The following is a 26,274-nucleotide window of genomic DNA, read 5'->3' on the forward strand; positions in this document are numbered from 1 at the left end:
TTAGCCAGGATGGTCTCGATCTTCTGACCTCGTGATCCCCCCCCCCGCTGGGATTACAGGCGTGAGCCATCACGTCCGATCATGTTTTCCCTCTTTTAAACATTTTTTAAAGCATACAGATATTATTTGCTATGATCGGTTTTATAGAAGCCTCCAGATAGCATTTAGTTCAGCAAAGAGCTTTCACTGATACATCATTTTATTTATTTTAATTTTTTGTAGAACTTCTGTGCTTCTCAGATGGGAAATCAGCTGAAATGAGAAGCAATAGCCTGTAATCCCAGCACTTTGGGAGGCCAAGGCAGACAGACCCCCTGAGGTCAGGAGTTTAAGAGCAGCCTGGCCAACATGGTGAAACCCTGTCTCTACTAAAAGTACAAAAACTAGCTGGGCATGGTGGCACACGCCTATAATCCCAGCTACTCGGGAGGCTGAAGCAGGATAATAGCTTGAACCTGGGAGGCGGAGGTTGCAGTGAGCCCAGATCCTGCCACTGCACTCCAGCCTGGGCGGCAGAGGAAGACGCCGTCTCAAAAAAAAAAAAAAATGGCCAGGCGCGGTGGCTCAAGCCTGTAATCCCAGCACTTTGGGAGACCGAGACGGGTGGATCACGAGGTCAGGAGATCGAGACCATCCTGGCTAACCCGGTGAAACCCCGTCTCTACTAAAAAATGCAAAAAACTAGCCGGGCGAGGTGGCGGGCGCCTGTAGTCCCAGCTACTCGGGAGGCTGAGGCAGGAGAATGGCGTAAACTCGGGAGGCAGAGCTTGCAGTGAGCTGAGATCCGGCCACTGCACTCCAGCCCGGGCGACAGAGCCAGACTCCGTCTCAAAAACAAAAAAAGACAAGGGACATAGTACAAGAGCAGAAATTCTGGAGCTCATTTCTTGCCCCAGGAGGGAAGACTGGAGAAAGAAAAGGCCTTGCAACCTGTAAGCTATAAGGCTTTGGGGAAAGAGCCTTGGTTTTTTCACCTTTGATAGGGGACGAATAATAGTGTCTACCTCCAAGGGCTGGCGTTACAATTTTGTTTTTTTATCTTTTCTTTTTTTTTTTTTTTTTGAGGCGGAGTCTCGCTCTGTCGCCAGGCTAGAGTGCAGTGGCACGATCTTGGCTCACTGAAACCTCTGCCTCCCGGGTTCAAGTGATTCTCATGCCTCAGCCTCCTGAGTAGCTGGGACTACAGGCGCCCACCATCATGCCGAGCTAATTTTTGTATTTTTAGTAGAGACAGGGTTTCATCATATTGGTCAGGCTGGTCTCGACCTCTTGACCTCAGGTGATCCACCCACCCGGCTTCCCAAAGTGCTGGGATTACAGACTTGAGCCACCACGCCCAGCCTGGTGTGACGATTAAATGAGATACTCTATGGTGTTCTCTTAGAACAGTCTAGGAAGTAACATTAAGCGCAATATAAGTATTCCTGAATATTGTTACTGGAATTATTTTACTGTTGGTGAAACCAGACCCAGGGACCAGGGTGACCGTGTGAAGCACGTCCCACTCCGAACAGTGTAGACCCCCGAACAGCCACTCAGCCATGCAGCCTCTCCTCCCCGCAGTCACATCCTCCCAGCATTCTCCTGTCCCTGCCCCCTTCGACCTGGCTGGTTGGGAGGCTGGAATCCTTTTTACCCCACCCCAGGGGGTGTCACCTACCCGGCTTGAGTGACGTCCTCTTCCCACCTGCTGCAGGGACCCCGGTGGCCCAGATGACAGAGGATGCCATCGATGCGGAACGGCTGAAGCACCTCATCGTGACCCCCTCGGGCTGTGGAGAACAGAACATGATCAGCATGACGCCTACAGTCATCGCTGTGCATTACCTGGATGAAACAGAACAGTGGGAGAAGTTCGGCCCGGAGAAGCGGCAGGGAGCCTTGGAGCTCATCAAGAAGGGTGGGCTCCCTGCCCCTCTTGGAGACCCCAGGAACCCCTTTCCGAGCGCCCGCCTCCCTTAAGACCCCACCTCATTTCAAGACCACGCCCTCCCCTGAGGCTCTACCTCCTCTCCTAGCCACGCCCCACATTTGAGGCCCCACCTCTTCTCAAGACCACGCCCTCTGAGGCCCTGCCTCCTCCCAGGCCAGGCCTTGCCTCTTTTCAAGACCAAGCCCATCCCCTGAGGCCCCACCTCTTCTCAAGGCCAAACCCTCCTGTGAGGCCCCACTTCTTCTCAAGGCCAAACCCTCCTGTGACGCCCCACCTCCTCTCCCAGCCACTTTCATCTGAGGCCCTACGTCCTCTCCAGGCCGTGCCTCTTCCCTGAGACTCCACCCCACATCTGCGACCCCTCCCCTTCCTGAAAGCCCCCCACTCTCAAGATCCTTCCCCTCTCTGAATCCCTTGTCCTCTGAGAAATCTTCCCCCTCCTCGCTCTGATCCCCCACCGCCTTTCAGTCCTTCTCTCTTTAAGGTCCCCTCCTCCCAGAATCCCTGCCCGACCCTGAGCCCCTGTCCCCTCTCTGCACCCCACCCCTGCCCTTTCTGGCGTGCCCCCTCTGCTCAGCCTCGGCTCTTTTGGGGGTTACTCTCTCTTCCCTGCAGGGTACACCCAGCAGCTGGCCTTCAGACAACCCAGCTCTGCCTATGCGGCCTTCCTGAACCGGGCACCCAGCACCTGGTGAGTTCCAACAGCCAGCTCAGGCCGTGCAGACCCTCCACCCTCAACCCCCAGCAGGGCCTGGACCCTGGCCAGGGGTGGTCCCCTAGGCCAGCCTTTTCCAAACAGCCCTGGACTTGCAGAGTCCAGGCAGGTGCTGACTGAGTGGCCAGCGGTCATTTAGCATCCTTAAGCAGGGACCGCATGCAACAGCTGGGTCCTGGGACCTGGGAAAGCAAACGAGGCAAACTGGGCCAGGCCCTGGTCCCTCCCCACCTGCTCATTGGCTGGGTGGCATGGCAGTCTCTGGATCTCAGAGCTGATTGGCTCACGCTCTGTGCCCACCCCCAGGCTGACTGCCTACGTGGTCAAGGTCTTCTCTCTGGCTGTCAACCTCATTGCCATCGACTCCCAGGTCCTCTGCGGGGCTGTTAAATGGCTGATCCTGGAGAAGCAGAAGCCGGACGGGGTCTTCCAGGAGGATGCGCCCGTGATACATCAAGAAATGATTGTAAGAGGCTGGGATTTAAGGCAAAATGGAAGAGAGGGGCTCCTGAGTCTCACAGATGAACGCGAGAGATCCCTACCTCCGTGTGCCCACTGCCCAATTATCTTTGCAAATATTGGGGTGGGGGTGGGGGCAGGGAGATAAATGAGCCAGAGGCATCACTCCAGCATTGCAAAAACCAGAGACCTGCGAAGCCCAGTGCGAAATGAAGATGCACGGCCCCTCGCTCAGAAATTATTAAGAATTTCATTAAACCAAGTGCAGGGGTCCTGCCTGGGAATCCCTTTCTCACACTCAATCCATCAACACTTGCATTCTCCCATGGTGTTACAGGAGTCACCCCCTTCTCTCCATCCTCATGGCCAGCCCCTGGTCCAAGTAACACTCTCCCCGCCCCTCCTTATTTGGAGACCGTGTAGAAGCCACCTCCTGGGCGTCATCCTGGTGGCCTCCACTTTTGTGGGCTCTCAGACACTCATCACATAGCAGCTGTGGTGATTTTTTTCAAATCCAGTTGCATCAGTCCTTAGAAAGTCCCATGGCTCCCTCTATGGCTCTTAAACACAAAACTCCTTCGAGCACTGGTTCTCCAAGTCTGATCCTCAGACCAGCAGCAGCAGCAGCAGCAGCAGCAGCAGCACCCATGACTTACTCTGTGCACATTTTGTGGCTGGGCTCGACAGCCCATGCCTATAATCCCAGTGCTTTGGGAGGCCGAGGCAGGAGGATGGCTTGAGTCCAGGAGGTCAAGGCTGCAGTGAGCCATGATCATGCCACTGCACTCCAGGCTGGTAACAGAGCAAGACCCTGTCTCAAAAACAAAACATATTCTGAGACCGGACCCCAGACTCACTGAATCAGAAATTCTAGGGGCAGGACCCAGGAATCTGAGGGGTGTGTGTTTATGTGTGTGTGTGTATGTGTGTTTGAGGTGGAGTTTTGCTCTTGTCACCCAGACTGGAGTGCAATGGCCCGATCTCGGCTAACTGCAACCTCCACCTCCTGGGTTCAAGCAATTCTCCTGCCTCAGCCTCCTGAGTAGCTGGGATTACAGGTGCCCCATCCACCATGCCCAGCTAATTTTTGTATTTTTAGTAGAGACGGGGTTTCACCATGTTGGCAAGGATGGTCTCAAACTCCTGACCTCACGTGATCTGTCCACCTTGGCCTCCCAAAGTGCTGGAATTTCAGGCATGAGCCACTGCACCCGGCCTAGGAATCTGAGTTTTTAAAAGTGCCCCCATTCCTCCAGGTGATGCTAATGTGTGCTTGAGATGGAGAATCACTGCCTCAGTCTCACCTTTCAGGCTTCCAACCCTTCCAGCCTTTCTTTTCTTTCCAGGCTCCATCCATTGATAGGAGCCTTGCTCTATTGTGCTATAGAGCCTTTGCACATGCTGTTTCTGTCACCTAGTATGCTAATCCCTGCCCTCTGTGACAGTTGACTCCCTCAGGGACACTTTTTCCGACCTCCCCAACTGGGTCACACTCCCACACTTCATTCTCACTGCTATGTCCTCTTCCCCTGCACAGAACTCCTCTACTTTATAAGTATATATCTCTTGGCCGGGCGCAGTGGCTCACACCTGTAATCCCAGCACTGTGGGAGGCTGAGGCAGGTGGATCACCTGAGGTCAGGAGTTCGAGACCAGCCTGACCAACATGGGAAACCCCATCTCTACTAAATACAAAAAATTAGCCGGGTATGGTGGTGCATGCCTGTAATCCCAGCTACTTGGGAAGCTGAGGCAGGAAAATTGCTTGAACCCAGGAGGCAGAGGTTGCAGGGAGCCGAGATTGCGCCATTGTACTCCAGCCTGGGCAACAAGAGTAAAACTCTGTCTCAAAAAAAAAAAAAAAAAAAATATATATATATATATATGTGCGCGTGTGTGTGTGTATACACATATATATGTGTGTGTGTGTGTGTATATATATATATCTTGAGGATCTGGGTGGACGATATCCATCTTCCCTACTAGAGAAATGCTCTGTGAGGGCGACAGCCTATGTCTGGTTTTACGATGGATCAAACCACTGGACCCATTGTGCACAGAGGCCCTTCATTGACATTTGCAGAAGGATAAATGATTGCATGAAGTAATACTAAGAAGTCTGACCTCCGTGGGGTAGCGGGGGTAACACCTAGAAGACACTCAGCCCTGCCCAGACCCCCTGATTCTGAATCTGCAGGGGGGATGACTGGCATGTGTGGACATACCGGTGACCCCATCCTTGCTTTCTGCTCTCCATCTCAGGGTGGATTCCGGAACACCAACGAGAAAGACATGGCCCTCACGGCCTTTGTTCTCATCTCGCTGCAAGAGGCTAAAGAGATTTGCGAGGAGCAGGTCAACGTAAGTGCCCCCCGTCTTCCCACCCTACCCTACCTTACCCTCTGCAGAGCACAGCCACCTTGGAGAATGAGAGGTTGCCTTCGGGGAATTTGCAGCTCTCCCAGTGCAATAACAGGCATCACTGCAGTCATGTTAATACCTAACATGTATTGAGCACTTAACTCATCTAATACAGACCCCCTCTAATAGTTTCACATGTTAAGTCTCATAATCCTTTTAGCAGCCTGAAAGGTAGGTTACTCTTATTATCCCCAGTTTGCAGATGAGAGAACTGAGGCACAAAGAGATCAAAGGTGGGGATTCTTTCTGTCTGCTTTAGCATTTTCAGAGGGTTTTCCGCCCATTTCCCAAAGTGCTTTCTACATCATTGCTACGTGATCAGTACAGTTGCATCCTTGCCGCTTCTTTAAAGAAAACTTGGGATACAGAGCTGAGACTGTTTCCTTAGTCCAGAGGATCTTTCAGGTGATTTTCAAAGGGATCCATGACTCCAAACAGGAAACGGTGAAAACTGTTGGCTCATCACTGTCTCTTTTTCCTCTGGTTTTGATTCTGAAGCAGAGAAGCTTGGAAAGGTGGGCCGCTGAGAGTCTGGAATGCCTTTGTCGGCTTTATTGTGTTTGTTTGTTTGTTTTGTTTTGTTGTGATGGAGTCTCTGTCGCCCAGGCTGCCATGCAGTGGCATGATCTCGGCTCCTGCACCCTTCGCCTCCCGGGTTCACGGGACTGTCCTGCTTCAGTCTCCAGAGCAGCTGGAATTACAGGCACCCACCACCATGCCTGGCTATTTTTTGTCTTTTTAGTAGACATGAGGTTTCACCATGTTGGACAGGCTCGTCTCGAACTCCTGACCTCAGGTGATCTGCCCGACTTGGCATCCCAAAGTGCTGGGATTACAGGCAAGAGCCACTGCACCAGGCCTAAGTTTTGTATTTTTAGTAGATACAGAGTTTCGCCATGTTGGCCAGGCTGGTCTCAAACTCCTGATCTAAAGTGATCCACCTGCCTCAGCCTCCCAAAGTGCTGGGATTACAGGCGTGAGCCACTGCACCTAGCTGATCGTGGGGTTTTGAGTGAGTTTTTTAACCTTTAGCTTTCAAAGTGGGAAGCCGAGGATTACACCCCTAGCGAGTGGCTTCTCCCCTCTTAGGAAAAGAGATGGAGGGGAGGGGCCAGTGAAGAGAAAAACAAACACAGGGCTGTTGCCTCTAACACCCAAGAGGGACCAAGGCCTTGAGAGAGAGAAAGAGAGAGAAAGAAAGTAGCATGGGGGTGGGGGACTGTGGGGTCAGCCACGTCTGACTTCAAATCCTGACTCACGGGCACTTCCACCCTTGAGCCTCACTCAGTATGTGCATCTGTAAAATGGGGATAATAAATAATGATCTCTGTATTTTTAGGCCTCTGAGTTGTCCCAGATATAACACACATGTGACCTAGATTATACAAAAATTGATGGGGAATTTATGTTCAGGGTCCAAAGATATCAAATACAGAGATGAAGGTGGCCTCAGGGACTCTGCCAGGATGCTTTGCTCATCTCTCCCATGTCCCTCATTCTGTTCTTGGCCAATAATTAGAGAACATATCAGATCAAGGTTAGGGCCTCCATATTCCCAGGGAAGGACTCTGATTGGCTCAGCCTGGGTCAGATGACTACATCTGGACCAATCAGCTAAGGACAGGAAATAGGTCTCAGTGGGCAGACATGGCTGCTTCCACTGTGGCCACGTGAATGGAAGGGAGAAGTTCTTACAAAAGGAGTGGATGTCAGAGAGGAAAGTGGGCAGGAAAAAAATATTTGTTTCTACTGCAGCATGGCAGCATTGTAGTAGAGTATAGCACAGGCCGTGAAACCAGACCCCTGGGGTCAAGAGTGTGCTGTAATCCCAACTACTCAAGAGGCTGAGGCAGGAGAATCACTTGAACTAGGGAGGCTGAGGTTGCAGTGAGCCCAGATCACACCACTGCACTCCAGCCCGGGCAACAGAGCAAGACTCCATCTTAAAAAAAAAAAAAAGTGTTAAATTTACAGGAATTTTTCAAGCTGGTCATTAAATATCACTATTATTAAAAACTAAGTATTAGGCTGGGCACAGTGAGCCTGTAATCCCAGCACTTTGGGAGGCCAAGGCCTGCAGATCACCGGAAGTCAGGAGTTCAAAACCAGCCTGGCCAACATAGCAAAAACCCTTGTCTACTAAAAATTAACCGGGGGTGGTGGAGGGGGCGCCTGTAATCCCAGCTACGCAGGAGGCTAAGGCACAAGAATCACTTGAACCCGGGAGGCAGAGGTTGCAGTGAGCCGAGATTGCACCACTGCATTCCAGCCTGGACCAGAGCGAGACTCCGTCTCAGAAAAAATCCAAAACAAAACAAAAAAAACCCAGCCAACCAACGAAACAAACAAAAAACCTAAGTTATAAAACTTACAGTTAAATAAATTCTATTAAACACAAAGGTTAGAAACACTCAGACTCATCACTTCTTACGCCTTACTCCCATAATCTATATTCTTGGGGTTATTTATGTGTATTGGATCTGTATAGTGAAAATACTATACAATACTGTGCTACTGCAAAGCTCTTCCCAACTCTACATTCAATGATGCCATATTGGGAGCTTGAAATCAGTGATGGAAGTATTTACACCATGGAAATGAGGAAACGGTACACATCACGTCTTCCTCCATCCCCAGAAGGCTGGCTTTGGATCCTAACTCTGCCACTTACTTCCTAGGTGGTCTTTGCAAAATTACTGTATCTCTCAGGGCTCAGTATTCTCAACAGGTTTTATGAGATTAAATGTGCAGCTATCTGAATGACACAGAGTAAGTGTGAGCTATGATGATGAAAAAGATGATGATAATGACTGGATGAGGTGTTCACAGTGGTGTACCGAATCTGGCCCATACCAGTTTATGAGTAACAATTTGGAGAATGTCTCTCCAACACTTTGTTCAGTGATGTCACATTGACACCGTGAAATTGGTCCTGGTGGGGGTATGTACACGACAGAAATTGTCAATCATTGTAAACCAAGGATCCATCACCCCTCCCACTGGAGAGCTGGTTGTTAAACATTTACCAGCACACCATGGGGTACATGGATTTCTCCAGATACATAATAGATATTCAACAACAAGGCAGCTCATGGTGGCTAAAATATCTGGGAAATCCTCAAAAATGGACAAATCTAAGACAGATATATCCCAAGGACAGAAATCCCTGATTCTCAGGAAGTGCTGCTCGTATGATCCTTACTAATGTGACAGTAATGCCCACGTGACCAGAGAATCTGATCCTGTTTCTCATAGAGCCTGCCAGGCAGCATCACTAAAGCAGGAGACTTCCTTGAAGCCAACTACATGAACCTACAGAGATCCTACACTGTGGCCATTGCTGCCTATGCCCTGGCCCAGATGGGCAGGCTGAAGGGACCTCTTCTCAACAAATTTCTGACCACAGCCAAAGGTGAGGGACGGCCTGGAGGGGTGAAGGGAGATGCAAAGCTGAAGTTTAGGGCAGGAGATACTGAGCTGGGATGCATGGCTTTTAGCTGAGCTGGGATGGATGACCCTAAGCCAAGCTGGGATGGATAGTCCTAAGGTATCAAGCTGGGATGCATAACCCTGAGCTGAGCTGGGATGCATGGTTCTAAGGTTTAGCAGGTCCTCATTGTAAACCACACAAGAAGGTTTGTTGCATCATTCATTCAACAAATGCATATTCAGCATTCATTTCAAAGGGAGAAGTGAGAGTTGATGAAACGAGAGAGGCAAGGCAGGAGCCAAATAACTGAGAGCTTTGAATGTCAGCCAGGACACCCAAACCCCAGGAAATCTAGCATGCATCTCTTTCTGAGCTTTCTCTGAGCCATCCCCAGGCTGGACAGAGCAGTGAGCACTGGGGATGGGGTATCCTCTTTGCAGATAAGAACCGCTGGGAGGAGCCTGGTCAGCAGCTCTACAATGTGGAGGCCACATCCTATGCCCTCTTGGCCCTACTGCAGCTAAAAGACTTTGACTTTGTGCCTCCCGTCGTGCGTTGGCTCAATGAACAGAGATACTACGGTGGTGGCTATGGCTCTACCCAGGCAAGTGGTCTACAGCCCCCAGGTGCATGCATCCCTGTCTCCTGTGGCTTCCCACCGGCCTCCTAGAGAACACACTGAGGCCCCACGAGGCAGTTCTTCTTTCCCGCGAGCCAGTGTGATTGGAGTGGAATTGAGAATCAGTTTTCTTAGTTGCAAACCCATCTATAGGTTCTAGAATACAATCTGGATACTCCAAGCTGTGTGTTGAGCCTTCTTCTTGCCCCAGGTGTCTAGATCATGTTCTCAGGGCCCAGGTTCAGGTCTAAGCCTCTCTCTCCACCTGGTGGGTTCTAGACCAGGTTTCCAGTTCCACTAGGCTCACAATGTTACTCTGTCTCACTGGTGGGCTCTAGACCAGGTTCTCAGTTCTGCTATCTCACAATCTTACCCTGTCTTGCTGGTGGGTTCTAGACCATGTTCCCAGGTCTACCAGACTCCCAATGTCATATTGTCCCACTGGTAGGCTCTATTCTATGTTCCCAGTTACCCTAGGGTATTATGCAAACCCTGTTCTAGGCCATGGTTTCAGTAACTTCAGGCTTCAGCAACTTCAGGCTCCAGTTGACCTCCTTTCTTTCTGGTGGTCTGTCAATCATGTTCTCAGTGTTATACAGTGTCATTTTTGGGTTGTAGATTATATGCTCAGTATCCTCTGGCTACAGTTTTATTCTCTTTTTCATGAGTGGGTTCTAGACATATTCTCAGTGTCTCTAAGCCCTGGCCTGACTCTATCCTCTTGATGGGTCTAGACCACATCCTCAGGGTTGCTAGACCTTCAGTCTCACATCTGGACTTTCTGGTGGATTCTAGACATGTTCTCAGCATCTCCGAGTCCTGGTGTAAGTTTCTGTCCCTTGGAGAGTTCTGAGCATGTCCTCAGAGTTCAATAACCTCCAGTTATTACTCCTGCACTCGCTAGTAGGTTCTAGGCAACTTTTTGATGTCCCAGCTCTGATTTGAACCTCTTTATCCCCCACTGGATTCTAGCCACTTTCCCAGGCTCCCAGATCACCATCTTTCTCTCTCGTGGGTTCTAGGCCACCTTCATGGTGTTCCAAGCCTTGGCTCAATACCAAAAGGATGTCCCTGACCACAAGGAACTGAACCTGGATGTGTCCCTCCAACTGCCCAGTCGCAGCTCCAAGATCACCCACCGTATCCACTGGGAATCTGCCAGCCTCCTGCGATCAGAAGAGGTACAGTCACCCAGCCAAGCCCTCCTCACTCTTGCTGTCGCCCTCTACACCAACCAGGATTTACTGGGAAGCAAGAGGGAGGAGAGGTGACCATCACAGGCAGTAGAAGGCTTAATTCCCAACATCCTGTCATCTCTCCTTTCACTCTGCAGACCAAGGAAAATGAGGGTTTCACAGTCACAGCTGAAGGAAAAGGCCAAGGCACCTTGTCGGTAAGGAACAGAAACCCACACCTGCCTGGCCCACGCCCCTGTGCCCCAGAGGGACCATCTCCTCTTGTCCTCAGTAGTCCTAGTCCTGTGGGCTGACATTATGTCTCCTCTCCCATCTTACCAGGTGGTGACAATGTACCATGCTAAGGCCAAAGGTCAACTGACCTGTAATAAATTTGACCTCAAGGTCACCATAAAACCAGCACCGGAAACAGGTAAAAGGAATCAAGGCCTTATCTGTCACCTTCCTCCTACCCCTCTTCTAATTTCTTCCCCCTTCCTGAATCAACACACAAGTATACCCTCTCCCATCTTTCTCTCTTCTGTGTTTCCAGAAAAGAGGCCTCAGGATGCCAAGAACACTATGATCCTTGAGATCTGTACCAGGTAAGAAGCTAGGTCACCGGGGTTCATCTTGGCCATCCCTCTATCTCTAGCAAGAATTCTTGCAAATAATATCCATGATATTCAATACTTTCCAAGTACACTGTGTATCTGATACTGTTCTATGTATCCACCATAAGGTAGAGAACACAGATAGTCCTTGCTTTGCGTGTCAATGTGAGACCACAGCAATGACCATGTAAGTTGAGACTGTCAAAGCATCTTAGCAGCAATCAATGGAGAAAAGTACACCATCATTCCATGACCTTTAAAGTTTTCTTGTTTTCTTTTGAGAGAGATAGGGTCTTGCTCTGTCAGCCAGGCTGGAGTGCAGTGGCACAATCATAGATCACTGTAACCTCAAACTCCCTGGCTCAAGTGATCCTCCCACCTCAGCCACTCAAGTAGCTGGGACTACAGGCGTGTGCCATGACACCTGGCAAATTTTTATTTTTTATTCTTTCTAGAGGTGGGGTCTCACTGTGTTGCCCAGGCTGGTCTCGAATTCCTGACCTTGAGCATTCCTCTGCCTTGGCCTCCCAAGGTTTTGGGATTACAGGCATGAGCCACTATGCCCAGCCTAAATGTTTCTATTATAACATTTAAAATTATCATACTGCCAGTTATAAAGATACAGGAAAATGAAAGACATAGTAAGATGAGTATTTGACTACACTGTAATTTAAAACATCAGAACATTGAGATGCAAGGTGTATTTTTTTTTTTTTTGTATGACACTTACAGAGAGTGCTTTAGTTCAAAAAATGCTTGCTTTCTTCTCTTTGTATAATTTACAACATGGAGTAAACATCTTTTCTATGCCTTAGCACATTGTCTTGCTCCTTTCTAAGTTTGGATCAGCTTCCAATATTTTATCCTTTGAGCTTTCCATGTCACAAAATTCCTCCAAGAGTTCCCTTAAAGTGACTTTTTATTCTATAACGAACCTTCCTCTGGGACATCTTCATCCTTTTTGTCCCCATGACCTTCCTTATTTATGCTAATACATTTGCCTTCACTGAGTTCCTCTACGCCACCTATCTCTCAAATAGCAGCAGGGTCAACATCCCCATAGTCTGCTATTCTTCGATAACTCCACTTATGCCTTCTTTGAAGTTCACTTCTGGCATTATCACTTTTCATTTCTTTGCTGCATTTTTATCTTTGTTGGCCAGTTCCCTCTTTTGGCGATACATTGTTGTAAAATCTCATGGGAGTTAGCCACCTGGAGACAGGGAGGCAACACAACTACACAGTTTGCTGTCTGTACATAAATTGAAGAGCAGAAGCTCAGTGACCAATCACTGATGGACTTTGAAAGGAGTGACAGTAATTGGCCCTCAATTATGATACTCACCTTTTATTTACATAGTGATCTCTAGACTGAAGAGTTAGCAACAGAGTTTATACCATATGCAACTACTCATGATCAATATACCAAGGTACTGAAAGTGAACCATGTCACTGGGCTACTAGTGTTATTAAACTGAATCATGCAAAGTGAGGGCCGCCTGTATTCTTGCCTTTGTTTTCTAGAGCAGAAGCATGGAGGGGGTCAAATCATGCATGCAATGTTATTTAGAGCTGGAATTTGAATCCCTGCAGTTGGGTTCAGAGTCTGAGCTCTTAATCAATCACCTTGACCATTACATTACCTTACTTTTTATTTCCTTTGGGGAAATGTTTCCTAAAAACTGTAATGTCCCTCTGTGCTATTGTGGGGGAATCGGAGGTCTCAGTGCCTGACCAGACCTCCTTGTCCAGGAACAGACCGTTGGGGCTGACCCTATCTTGGAACCCAATGCCCTTCTTTCTGCACTATCCAGGTACCGGGGAGACCAGGATGCCACTATGTCTATACTGGACATATCCATGATGACTGGCTTCGTTCCAGACACAGATGACCTCAAGCAGGTATGAAGGGCTCAGGAGCTGGGATAAGTGGAAAGGAGCCTGGGGTATGGAAGAGGCTGCAGGTAGAGAGGGATCCAGGAGGGATTTTTCACAGGCTCCACCTTTCCCCAGCTGGCAAACGGCGTTGACAGATACATCTCCAAGTATGAGCTGGACAAAGCCTTCTCCGATAGGAACACCCTCATCATCTACCTGGACAAGGTAAGACTGCATCATTCTTCCCTGGGAGGCTTCCATGGGCACCTTGACCTCTATCTGGCTGGTCTTGTCTTTTCCTTTCAGCTTTTGTCTCTGGGTCACACTAGCCCTAGGCTAGAGGAGACAAGGTCTGTGTTGCTGGGTGACAGGGAAAGGAGCTTGTAAATTGAGGAGGTCAACCCAGCATCTTCTATAAACATCTCATCTTCTGACCATTGACCTCCTCCAGCTTCTTATCAGAGTTTTAACCAATGAAAAAGAGCCCCTTCGGATTTTTTTTTTTTTTTTTTTTAGTGCTTTGTAGACAGAAAGGTCTTGCCTTGTTCCCTTGCCCAATCCTGACCTTTGTTTCTTTTTTTGCATCTATTTCTCTCTTCTGTTGTTTTCTTTCTTTCAAGAGACAGGGTCTCGCTCTGTCACCCAGGCTGGAGTGCAGTGTCTTGATACTGGCTCACTGCAAAGTCAAATTCCTGGGCTCAAGGGATCCTTCTGCCTCAGCTCCCTGAGTTGCTGGGATTGCAGGCCTGCGACACTGCACCCAGCTAATTTTTTAAAAATAAATATTATGCTCTTGTACCCAGCTTCTTTTTTTTTTTTTTTACTGCAATTTTGATCTCCCAGGCTTACATGACCCTCCCGCCTGTGCCTCCTGAGTAGCTGGGATTACAGGTGCATGCCACCATGCTCGGTGAATTAAAAAAAAAAAAAAAAGTTTGTAGATATGGGGTCCCACTATACTGCCCAGGCTGGTCTTAAACTCCTGAGCTCAAGTGATCCTCCCACCTCCGCCTCCCAAAGTGCTGAGATTACAGGCATAAGCCCCTGGTGCCTGGTCCCAGCTGAATTTTTGTTCTTGTTTCTTCATAAATATTCTGTGTAAGTACCCAGCTGATTGTTTTATCTTTTGTAAAGATGGGGTTCTTGATATGTTGCTCAAGTTGGTCTCAAACTACTGGTCTCAAGCGATCTTCCTACCTCAGCCTCCCAAAAGGCTGGGATTCCAGACATGAGCCACCACACCTGCCCTCTCTTCTGTTATTTTCTCTCCATCTGGCATTCTCTTACTCTTTCATCTCAACCATGATTTGGGCTTTCTTCTCTCCCTTCTCTATTTCTTCCCATTCTCCTATCCCCATGTCCTCCCTGCTAACTCCTGATACCCACAGGGCGCCTCAATCCCATTTTAGTCAGCTTAGGTAACAATAGCTACTAAAACAAAACCACAAAGAATATGGGGTCTTAACACAACAGACTTGTATTTCTCACTCATGTGAAGTCCAGTTCGCATGGGAGGTAAGGAAGGGTCCCTCTGCTTCATGCAGTCACTCAGGGATCCAAGCACCTTCCATCCTGTTACTCTGCAATGCTTCGGATCCTTTGTAGTTCTCTGCAGGATTCCTTCATTCTAGATGAAAATAAGATTGTGTATGGGTTGTTTTTATGGGTATAGATAGCAATTTGTTGGCCAGAGTTCAGCCACCTGGCCACACCTAATTGAAAGAGGAGCTGAGAAATGTAGTCTCGCTGTGAGTGTAGGAAGAAGAGTAAATGGATTTGCTGAATTGTTCATTCATCTTCGCCACTTCCTCCTCTATCCTTCAATTTCTCCACCACTGCCTCAGTTCCCAAGACCCAATGCTGGACTCCCTCCCACATCACCCCACTGACCAAGCTCCTCCTTCCCCCTCAGGTCTCACACTCTGAGGATGACTGTATAGCTTTCAAAGTTCACCAATATTTTAATGTAGAGCTTATCCAGCCTGGTGCAGTCAAGGTCTACGCCTATTACAACCTGGGTGAGCAGCCAAACTAGGGCCTGGGGTCTGATGTTTCCAGGGGCCTGAGAGTCCCAGGTATATATGAATTGTGGGGATCTGAGAATGAAGGTCTAGGGAGTCCAGGGATTTGAGGATTAGTAGTCTGGAGGTCCCAGGGGTCTGAGGGTCCCAAGAATCTATGAGTTGGTTCTAGAGATCTGAGAGTTGGAGGTCTGATGGGTTCAGGAGTCTCAGGGTCCTGGGAATATGTGAGTTGCAAAATAAGGGTCTAAGGATTCCAGGAATATGAGGGTTGGAGGTCTGAGTGTCCCAGGAAACTATGAATTTGGGGTCCGAGGGTCCCAGCCTTCTGTGAGTTGAGAGTCTAAGAGACTCAAGGGTCTGAGAATCCCAAAGATCAGAAAGTAGAGGGTGTCTCAGGGTCCGAGGGATCTGAGGGGATGAAGACCTAGCATCTCCAGGTCTGAAGACTGAGAACTGGGGATCTGGGCCTCCCAGGCATGGTCTTGGGAGGGAGACCCTTATCCTCTCATCTTCGTGTCACATCTGCCTGCAGCGGAAAGCTGTACCCGGTTCTACCACCCAGAAAAGGAGGATGGAAAGCTGAACAAGCTCTGTCGTGATGAGCTGTGCCGCTGTGCTGAGGGTGAGTTCCCTGGAGCCGGGAACAGGTGCACCTGAGCAAGACACACTTCCCCAGGTCATCCATCCCATGACCAGGGACCCCCAAAGTCATACCCAGGGGATACCCAGAGGGGTAGGCTTCCAGGGTTGGCCACACCCATGGGTAGTAGGCCCCAGATAAGGAGTGGGACTTAGACCCTGTCTCCACCCCCACCTTGCAGAGAATTGCTTCATACAAAAGTTGGATGACAAGGTCACCCTGGAAGAACGGCTGGACAAGGCCTGTGAGCCAGGAGTGGACTATGGTGAGTGGGTGATGGGCGGGGTCACGTGTGTTTGGCTGTGTGTGTCCCACTGTGTGGTGGGTGGTAGGTGTGGCTGTCACGGTGTGGCTTCAGGCTGTGGGCGTGGGTGACTGTGTTGTGTGTGTGAGCAGGTATTGTGAGGGGCCGTGATTGTGTGGGGAACCATGGCTGTGAGTGGCCTGGGTATGCCTGTGTAAGGAAAGGTGGATGTGGTTGTGTGCATCATTGCGTGTGTGGCCATGGTTGTGTGAGGCTGTGGTTGTGGATGGCAGTGAGTGTGAGGTCCTGAAGTTCTGTAGATGACCGTAGTTTTCGGTGGCTATGATTGTGTACATGGTTATGGCTGTGGCCATGAGGCTGCAATATTTTGTGCACATGAGTCGCTGTCATTGCATAGTATGAATAGTATGTTACTGTTATACTTTAGGGGTGGCTGTGACCTCTGTGCATGTCTATGAGCACAACTGTGTGTGGATGGTGACATGTGACCCTCTACGGTTGTGTGTGTAATGAGGGGTGGGCCATAGTGTGACTGACTGTGATTCTACAACTTTCCCTTGGAGAGAGCCATGTGCCCGGGTGCACCTGCAAACCAGGGTGCCCCTCATGGTCAACCCAGCCCACCACCCACCCTGTTCGCCTCTCCCCCACAGTGTACAAGACCCGACTGGTCAAGGCCCAGCTGTCCAATGACTTTGACGAGTACATCATGGCCATTGAGCAGATCATCAAGTCAGGTCAGGTTCAGCACGCTGCCTCCCGCGGCTTTCTCCCTGGCTTCCTCCCCACGGCTCAGCTTCTTCCCTCTCCCCTCCACTCCAGGCTCGGATGAGGTGCAGGTTGGACAACAGCGCACGTTCATCAGCCCCATCAAGTGCAGGGAAGCCCTGAAGATGGAGGAGAGGAAACACTACCTCATGTGGGGTCTCTCCTCCGATTTCTGGGGAGAGAAACCCAAGTGAGTACTCACCCTGCGCGTGCGCGCGGCCGTCCGACTGCCCCGCCCATGCCACGACCTCATCATGACCACGCCCCCATGCACCACGCCCACGCCACGCCCCTTCCTGACCTGCCATTCCTCCCTCCAGCCTCAGCTACATCATCGGGAAGGACACCTGGGTGGAGCACTGGCCCGAGGAGGACGAATGCCAAGATGAAGAGAACCAGAAACAATGCCAGGACCTCGGCGCCTTCACCGAGAACATGGTTGTCTTTGGGTGCCCCAACTGACCACACCCCCATGCCCCCACTCCCAATAAAGCTTCAGTTATATTTCACGTTGTCTGGAGTTCTTTGCCAGAGAGCAAGAAGCTGAAATCCCCAGCCGCCTCACCTGCAGCTCAGCTGCAGCCTACCTGAAACCTCACCTGTTCCCACTGCATTTTCTCCGGGCGTTCACCTGCGAGTGTGCTGACTTCCTTATCCAAGCACCACGGACCTGCCTCACCTGCACATAGCATGCACCTGCACCTCACCTCCATTTCAGCTGCACATTCACCGGCAGCTCACAGCCTCTTCGCCTGAGTTCTTACCTCTTCGCTTACCGGCATCCTCACCTGATAATTTTACCAATATATTTTTTTCTTTTATTATTATTACTATTTTAAGTTCCAGGGGACATGTGCAGGATGTGCAGATTTGTTACATAGGTAAAGTGTGCCACGCCGCTTTCCTGCACCTATCAACCCCTCATCTAGGTTTTGTGTTTGTGTGTGTTTGTGTGTTTTGAGGCAGAGTCTTGCTCTGTCGCCCAGGCTGGAGTGCAGTGACACGACCTTGGCTCACTTCAATCTTCACCTCCCGGGTTCAAGTGATTCTCCTGCCTCAGCCTCCTGAGTAGCTGGGATTACAGGCACCTGCCACCTTGCCTGGCTAATTTTTGTATTTTTGGTAGAGATTTCACTATATTGGCCAGGCTGGTCTTGAACTCCTGATCTCAAGTGATCTGCCTGCCTCGGCCTCCAAAGTGCTGGGATTACAGGCGTGAGCCACCACACCCAGTCCCCCATTACCTAGTTACTAAGTCCAGGATGCATTAGGTCTTTTTCCTAACGTTCTCCCCGCTCCCAATGTTACCAATAGTTTCATCTGAATCTTTACCTGCTCGCTCCTCTGCACCCTCAGCTGTATCCACGTATGGGTTTTTGTTGTTGTTGTTTCTGTGGGTTTTTTTCCTTTTCTGCGATGGAGTTTCACTCTTGTCGCCCAGGCTGAGTGCAATGGTGCGATCTCAGCTCACTGTGACCCCGCCTCCTGGGTTCAAGCGATTCTCCTGCCTCAGCCTCCCGAATAGCTTTGGTTACAGGCCCACGCCACCACACCTGGCTTATTTTTGTATTTTTATTAGAGATGGGGTTTCACCATGTCGGCCAGACTGGTCTCAAACTCCTGACCTCAGGTGATCTGCCCACCTCAGCCTCCCAAAGTGCTGGGATTACAGGTGTGAGCCACCGCGCCCTACCAGGGTTGTTTTTGCTTTTTTTTTTTTTTTTTTTTTTTTTCTGGCATCCTCCCCTGGCCCCAACACCTACATCTCAATCTGTAAGCTCACCTGTATCTTTACCTTCACAGCACTCTTACCTCTATTTTCACCTTTTTCCCCCTACATCCTCTCCGGCAAGTGTATTTTCTCTGTATCTTCATCTGGGTCCTCACCTGCATGCTTTTCTAGATATTTTCTTGTGTTCTTGCCAGCATTCTCACCTGCAGATCTACCTGTCTTCTTACTGTCATTGCCCAGTAGGTTCACCTTGCCCCCTGCCTAGACAAAACCGATTTATCAGACGGGGGTTGCTGTGGAGAAAGAGTAATTCACGCAGAGCCAGCTGTGTAGGAGACCAGAGTTTTGTTATTACTCAAATCAGTCTCCCCGAATATTTGGGGAACAGAGTTTTTACAGATAGTTTGGTGGGCCAGATGCAGTGGCTCACGCCTGTCATCCCCACACTTTGGGAGGCTGAGGCAGGTGGATCACCTGAGGTCAGCAGTTCGAGACCAGCCTGGCCAACATGATGAAACCCCGTCTCTACTGAAAATACAAAAATTAGCCAGGCATGGTGGTGCACACCTGTAATTCCAGCTACTTGAGAGGCTGAGGCAGAAGAATTGCTTGAACCCGGGAGGTGGAGGTTGCAGTGAGCTGAGATCGCGCCACTGCACTCACTCCAGCCTGGGTGACAGAGCGAGACTTCATCTCAAAATAATAATAATAATAATAGTTTGGTAGGTAGGGGTTTGGGAAGTGAGGAGTGTTGATTGGTGAGGTGGAGGCTGGAATCACAGGGGGTCGAGGTGAGGTTTTCTGTCTTCCGTTCCTGGGTGGGATCACAGAACTGGAGGGGTCACATTTCTGGTCTAGGTGCTGTCAGCTGATCCATTGAGTTCAGGGTCTGCAAAACATCTCCAGCACTGAACTTAGGTTTTACAATAGTGATGTTATCCCCGGGAGCAATGTGGGGAGGTTCAGACTCTTGGAGCCAGAGGCTACATGACCCCTAAACTGTTCATTTCTAATCTTGTAGCTAATTTGTTAGTCCTGCAAAGGCAGACCGGTCCCCAGGCAAAAAGGGGGTCTTTTCAGGAAAGGGCTGTTATCAATTTTGTTTCAGAGCAAAACCATGAACTAAATTCCTTCCCAAAGTTAGTTCGGCCTATGCCCGGGAATGAACAAGGACAGTCGAAGCTTAGAAGTAAGACGGGGGCTGGGCGCGGTGGCTCAAGCCTGTAATCCCAGCACTTTGGGAGGCCGAGACGGGCGGATCACGAAGTCAGGAGATCGAGACCATCCTGGCTAACCCGGTGAAACCCCGTCTCTACTAAAAATATACAAAAAACTAGCCGGGCGAGGTGGCGGGCGCCTGTAGTCCCAGCTACTCGGGAGGCTGAGGCAGGAGAATGGCGTAAACCCGGGAGGCGGAGCTTGCAGTGAGCTGAGATCCGGCCACTGCACTCCAGCCTGGGCGAGAGAGCGAGCCTCCGTCTCAAAAAAAAAAAAAAAAAAAAAAAGAAGTAAGACGGAGTCGGTTAGGTCTGATTTCTTTCACCGTCATAATTTCCTCAGTTATGATTTTGCAGAATTGGTTTCATTTCTGCAATGCACCTCCCCCGGCATCTATCCTTGTAGATTTGCCAGACCCATCGGCCTGCAGTCCTGCTCTGCCCTCTCACCTGCATCCTCACCTGTCCTCATTTGCATCCCTTCCGCCCTCCTCCAGCCTCACCTCACTCTCCCAGACCCCGTTTCTAGATGGGCCTGAGCCAGGAGTCAATGCTTTGGGGTGAGCCATGTCTGGTGACTGCACCCAAGAGGGGGCAGTAGGGGGCTGGCGGGCAGGGCAGCGTTTCCGGCTGGAGCCCCAGAGAGGGGAAGACATGAGTCAGCAGTTAGGGAGGGAGTGTGGGGGCTCTGTGGTCACAGCATCACCAGCACTGCGTGGGGAGCAGCAACCTTGAGTGTGGGGAGCGGGGACACTGTTGCTAGAGGGGACCGGGGCCCCGAGCACCTCCTCTTACTGCACCTCTGGTCCCCTGGGGACTGGGAGGGTGTGTGTTTGGAGAGTGGGATGCAGCCTCCCAGCTCTGCACCAAGTCATCAAGAAACACCCACTGAGACTGAAAGTCATGCCTCCACAGCCTCTTTCCCTCAGACACCCCACAACTCCAGGGGTACGGGGGAAATAGATGCATAGCCTACCCTACACCCTCAAGCTCCCAAATGCCAAAGCCTCCTGCAACTCAGTGGGTATCCCGGCTGACATCTGCCAAGACCACCACTCTACTTCACATCCTTCTTCTCATTTCTTTATTCTTTTCTTATTCATTCCTCCTTTCTTTTTTTTTTTTTGAATTTGAGTGGAGTCTTGCTCTGTCCCCCAGGCTACAGTACAGTGGCACGGTCTCGGCTCACTGCAACCTCCGCCTCGAGGTTCAAGCAATTCTCCTGCCTCAGCCTCCCAAGTAGCTGAGATTACAGGTGTGCGCCACCATGCCCAGCTAATTGTTTTGTATTTTTAGTAGAGATGGGGTTTCGCCATGTTGCCAGGCTGGTCTCAAACTGCTGACCTCAAGTCATCCACCCGCCTTGGCCTCCCAAAGTGCTGGGGTTACAGGCGTGAGCCACTGCGCCCGGCCTTCACTCCCGCTTTCTCGTGTTTGGGATTCATTTGATTCATTTCTTCAACATATAGGGGTGTTTGGGGCTTTTGTTTGTGTTTGCTTTTCTTTTGGACTAAAATTTATCACTTGAGGCTGTGAAGGGTGCAGATAGGATCTTGTGAATGGTACGTTCTAAAAGGGGAAGCAGGAAAGGACCCTTGAAGGCAGCATGGGGCCGGGTGTGGTGGCTCACGCCTGTAAGCCCAGCACTTTGGGAGGCCGAGGTGAGCGGATGATTTGAGGTCAGGAGTTTGAGACCAGCCTGGCCAACATGGTGAAACCTTGTCTGCACTAAAAATACAGACACCTGTAATCCCAACTACTCGGGAGGCTGAGGCAGGAGAATCACGTGAACCCGGGAGGTGGAGGTTGCAGGGAGCTGAGATGGCACCACTGCACTCCAGCCTGGACAACAAAGCGAGACTCCATCCCCCGCACCTGCTCCCCAAAAAAGAAGACAGTGTGGAATGGATTTTGGATGGTGAGGATGTCCAAAAAGGAAAGTTCACCCACGCAATGTGTCCAGCAGTTAAGAAGATCTCTTAGATTGAGTGGCCTGAGGGCTAACGTATGTGATAACATAGCCAGGCTATGTGACCAGTTGTTTGGTAAAACACTAGTCTAAATGTTGCTAGAAAGGTATTTTATATTTCTTTATTTTTTTGGTCTTTTTTTTTTTTTTCCTTTTTGTTGAGAACAGGGTCTCACCATATTGCCCAGGCAGGTCTTATACTACTGGGCTCAAGCAATCCTCCCACCTCTGCCTCCCTAAGTGCTGGGATTACAGGTGTGAGCCGTAACACCTGGCTAGAAAGGTATTTTTCAGACCACATCAACAACCACAGTTGACTTTCGGGACAGGAGATAAGCCTAGGTATTGTGAGTGGGTTACACCTGATCAGTTGCAGGTCTGAGGAGTAAACACTGCAGTTTCCTGAAGAAGGAATTCTGCCTCAAGGTTGCAACTTAGAAATTCTGCCTGAGTTTCCAGCCTTTAGGCTTTAAGACTGTGGTGTCACCTCTTACCCAAGCCTCCAGCCTAACTGGCTTGTCCTGTGGACTTCAGACTTGCCAACTCCCATGATTGTGTGAGCTAATTTCTTAAAATAAATGTGTCACACACACTCTCTCTTTCTGACTCTATACTTCTCTCTGTCTCTCTTTTTCTCCGTCTGTCTTTGTATCTCTGTGTCCCTGTCTCTCTAGCTTTCCGTGTCTGTCTCTTCTCTTTTCTCTGACTCTGTATCTCTGTCTGTCTCTACAGATTTCTTTTTTTTTTTTTTTTTTTTTTGAGACAGAGTCTCATGCCATTGCGCAGTCTGGAGTGCAGTGGCACAATCTCAGTTCATTGCAACTTCTGCCTACCGGGTTCAAGTGATTCTCCTGCCTCAGCCTCCCAAGTAGCTGGGATTACAGGAGGGTGCCACCACATTCAGCTAATTTTTTTTTTTTTTTTTTTTTTTTTTTTTTGTATTTTTGATAGAGACGGGGTTTCCCCATATTGGCCAGGCTGGTCTCGAACTCCCGACCTCAGGCGATCCACATGCCTCAGCTCCAGAAGTGCTGGGATTACAGGCATGAGCCAACACACCCAGCCTATAGATCTCCATCTCTATCTCTGTCTATCTTCTATTGGTTCTGTCTCTCAGGAGACATCTGACCAATACAGGGAGGGCTCCTGTGAGGAGAAGTTTCTTGAGTCAAGACACAGATGACCGGGGGAGCTGGCTTTGGAGATCTAGGGAAGACGGTCCCCAGCAGCAGGAAGAGGAAGTGCAAAGACCCAGGACGTCTGCCTGGGGCAGAGTGAGCAAAAGCACAAGGGCCCAAGCTCAGAGGCCCCAGTGAAGGTCACTTGGTGTCTTAGCCTAAGGTCAGGGGCAAGCTGGCAGCAAACTGTATCTATAAAGGGCCAGATAAGTGCTTTTGGCTTTCAGAGCCGAGAGGTAAAATCCAGGATATTACAAAGATACTTACGAAACAAGACAGGAGCCAGGTGCAGTGGCTCATGCCTATAATTCTAGCGCTTTGGGAGGCTGATGTGGGCAGATCACCTGAGGTCAGGAGTTCGAGACCAGCCTGGCCAATATATATACCACATATATGTTACAACATATATAATGGCCAACATATAATACAAAAATTAGCCGTGCATGGTGGTGGGTGCCTGTAAACCCAGCTACTCAGGAGGCTGAGGCAGGAAAATTGCTTGAATCCAGGAGACAGAGGTTGCAGTGAGCCAAAATGGCACCGCTGCACTCCAGCCTGGGTGACAGAGCAAGACTCTGCCTCAAAACAAAAAAAAAAAAAGAAAGAGGCTGGGCTCAGTGGCTCACACCTGTAATCCCAGCACTGTGGGAGGCCGAGGCGGGTGGATCACGAGGTCAGGAGATCGAGACCATCCTGGCTAACACGGTGAAACCCCGTGTCTACTAAAAATACAAAAAAATTAGCCAAGCATGGTGGTGGGCATCTGTAGTCCCAGCTACTCAGGAGGCTGAGGCAGGAGAATGGCGTGAACCTGGGAGGTGGAGCTTGCAGTGAGCCGAGATCACACCACTGCACTCCAGCCTGGGTGACAGAGTGAGACTCTGTCTCAAACAAACAAACAAACAAGACAGGATCCAGGCACAGTGGCTCATGCCTGTAATCCCAGCACTTTGAGAGGCCAAGGTGGGAGGATCACTTGAACCCAGGAGTTCTAGACAAGCCTGGACAACATAATGAGACCCAGTATCTATTACACGAACTTTTTTTTTTAATTAACCAGGTGCGGTGGTGAGTGGCTGTGGTCCTAGCTACTTGGGAGGCTGAGGTGGATGGCTTGAGCCCAGGAGGTCAAGGCTGCAATGAGCTGTGACTGCATCACTACACACCAGCCTGGGCAACAGAGCAAGACCCTATCTCAATCAATCAAACAAAGAGGAAATTTCCAGCATGGAATGCCCTGTTTGCTTGGGATGGGCCACCTGGGATGGTGGGCAGGCTTTGCTCCCAGCCACTGAAGACATTCTCTGGACAAAGAGTGACCCGTCTAAGGGGGTGTTGCCTGGAGGTCCAGGCAGGTTGGGTTGGCAGGGATGAGGGGTGTCCGCCAAAGTCAGTTTTTCTCTCTGCTCCAGGGACCCAGACCCCAGAGAACTTTTCACCAGCAAGTAGGTGGTCACCATCCCACACCGTGCTGGGATTACAGGCGTGAGCCATCGTGCCCAGCCGAGTTACTCATTTTCTAAATGGGTTTGTTATGTGACTTTTCACCCCAACAAAACAAAATCCAAATAAATAAATAAATAAGTGAGCTCACAGTAGATAGAGGGTAGAAAGTGAATTTTAAAGTGGCAACAGATGAAGCAGGACGTCTAGGCATCTAATGAGGAAGCTACTGCAACAGTCCAAGCGAGAGATGAGGGTACCTTAGTGTCTCAGTCAGCTCAGGATGCTCTCAAGATACCCTAGACTGCATGGCTTAGATGACAAGCGTTTATTTATCATAGTTCTAGAGGCTGGAAGTCCAAGAGCACAGTGAGGTTCTGGTGAGGGCTCTCTTCTTGGTTTACAGACAGCCACCTTCTTGCTGCATCTTCACATGGAGGAGACAGCGAACATCTCATGTCTCTTCCTATATTGGTACAGATCCCATCACAGGGCTCCACCACCATGACCTGATTACCTCCCAAAGGTCCCATCACCTAACACCATCACACTGGGGATTAGGGCTTCAACATATAAATTGGAGGTTGGGGTGGGGCGGACACAAACATTCAATTCATAGCACCGAGCTAGGGTGGTAGCAGCAGGGATGGAAACAGGCGGCGGGATTTGAGATCTGGTTTGCAGGTTGAATGAACAGGACTCGCTGCAGGGTAGAATGTGAGGACAAGACAGAGGGAGGGACTCCCAGGTCTTAGGCTCGGCTCACTGGGTGAACAGTGGTTCTAACACCTGACTATGAGTTCCAGTTTTTAAAATCCACACATGAATGCATGCACACTTATACATGGACCTCCCCACACACATGCACACACCCGTGCAAGCATGCACACACACACATGCACCAATGCACAGGTACACGCATGCACACACCTGCACACAGCACATATATACACACCCACTTGCACATGTGATGCATGTACACACATACACACACGTGCACATGCATGCAGGTACATGGACCAAATGCACATGCACACAGATGCACAACACACATGTATGCATGCACCTGCCCACACAAGCACACACATTTACATGCCAGCACATGTATGCATACACAGGCATGCACACGTGCAAGTGTGTACACAATACACACTTGTATGCACACAACTGAATACACACATCCACATGCACACACCACACACATATATGCATGCAGACTCAGGCACACACACAGAGCACACATCCACTCCTTTATTCCGCTCTCGTATTTTGCACTGCACTTGTCACATCCAAACACAACAGAAGGCCAGGCACGGTGGCTCATGTTTGTAATCCCAGCACTTTGGGAGGCTGAGGTGGGCGGATCGCTTGAGGTCAGGAGTTTGAGACCAGCCTGACCAACACAGTGAAACCCCGTCTCTACTAAAAATCCAAAAAGCAGCCAGGCATGGTGGCACGCGCCTGTAATTCCAGCTACTTGGGAGGCTGAGGCAGGAGAATCACTTGAACCCAGGAGGTGCAGGTTGTTCTAAGCTGAGATCGTGCCACTGCACTCCAGCCTGGGCAACAGAGCGAGACTCCCTCTCAGAAAACAAAAACAAAAACAAACCCACAACATTTTATTTTCTTGTTTATGAGGTTTCTTGTCTCTCTGGCTTCACCAGAAGAGGAGCACCATCGAAGCAGGGAACCTTGTCACCATTGTTCACTGCCGCATTCCCCACACCTAGAGCAGAGCCTGGCATGGACAGAAAGTCCTCAGGAAATATTTGGTGGCCCCAAGCAAAAGAAGCA

At 49.8% G+C, this 26,274-nt stretch overlaps 1 protein-coding gene across 1 annotated transcript in view; it reads left to right on the top strand.

The window, feature by feature from the left end:
- The window catches only part of C3 (complement C3), a 39,943-nt gene extending 22,493 nt beyond the window's left edge, over positions 1 to 17,450 (top strand). The window contains exons 24-41 of the mRNA XM_037994494.2: positions 1,697 to 1,900; positions 2,549 to 2,624; positions 2,955 to 3,114; positions 5,370 to 5,468; positions 8,784 to 8,940; positions 9,399 to 9,562; positions 10,600 to 10,758; positions 10,911 to 10,970; positions 11,095 to 11,185; positions 11,306 to 11,357; positions 13,181 to 13,268; positions 13,380 to 13,469; positions 15,157 to 15,262; positions 15,801 to 15,890; positions 16,090 to 16,173; positions 16,827 to 16,910; positions 16,996 to 17,131; positions 17,262 to 17,450. Coding sequence (XP_037850422.1) covers positions 1,697 to 1,900; positions 2,549 to 2,624; positions 2,955 to 3,114; positions 5,370 to 5,468; positions 8,784 to 8,940; positions 9,399 to 9,562; positions 10,600 to 10,758; positions 10,911 to 10,970; positions 11,095 to 11,185; positions 11,306 to 11,357; positions 13,181 to 13,268; positions 13,380 to 13,469; positions 15,157 to 15,262; positions 15,801 to 15,890; positions 16,090 to 16,173; positions 16,827 to 16,910; positions 16,996 to 17,131; positions 17,262 to 17,403 — 2,042 coding nt within the window. The 3' untranslated portion in view covers positions 17,404 to 17,450. The remainder of the gene's footprint in view (positions 1 to 1,696; positions 1,901 to 2,548; positions 2,625 to 2,954; positions 3,115 to 5,369; positions 5,469 to 8,783; positions 8,941 to 9,398; positions 9,563 to 10,599; positions 10,759 to 10,910; positions 10,971 to 11,094; positions 11,186 to 11,305; positions 11,358 to 13,180; positions 13,269 to 13,379; positions 13,470 to 15,156; positions 15,263 to 15,800; positions 15,891 to 16,089; positions 16,174 to 16,826; positions 16,911 to 16,995; positions 17,132 to 17,261) is intronic.
- Positions 17,451 to 26,274: the final 8,824 nt, after the last annotated feature.

This window comes from Chlorocebus sabaeus, chromosome 6, assembly GCF_047675955.1.
Source record: "Chlorocebus sabaeus isolate Y175 chromosome 6, mChlSab1.0.hap1, whole genome shotgun sequence".
Classification (NCBI taxonomy): domain Eukaryota; kingdom Metazoa; phylum Chordata; class Mammalia; order Primates; family Cercopithecidae; genus Chlorocebus; species Chlorocebus sabaeus.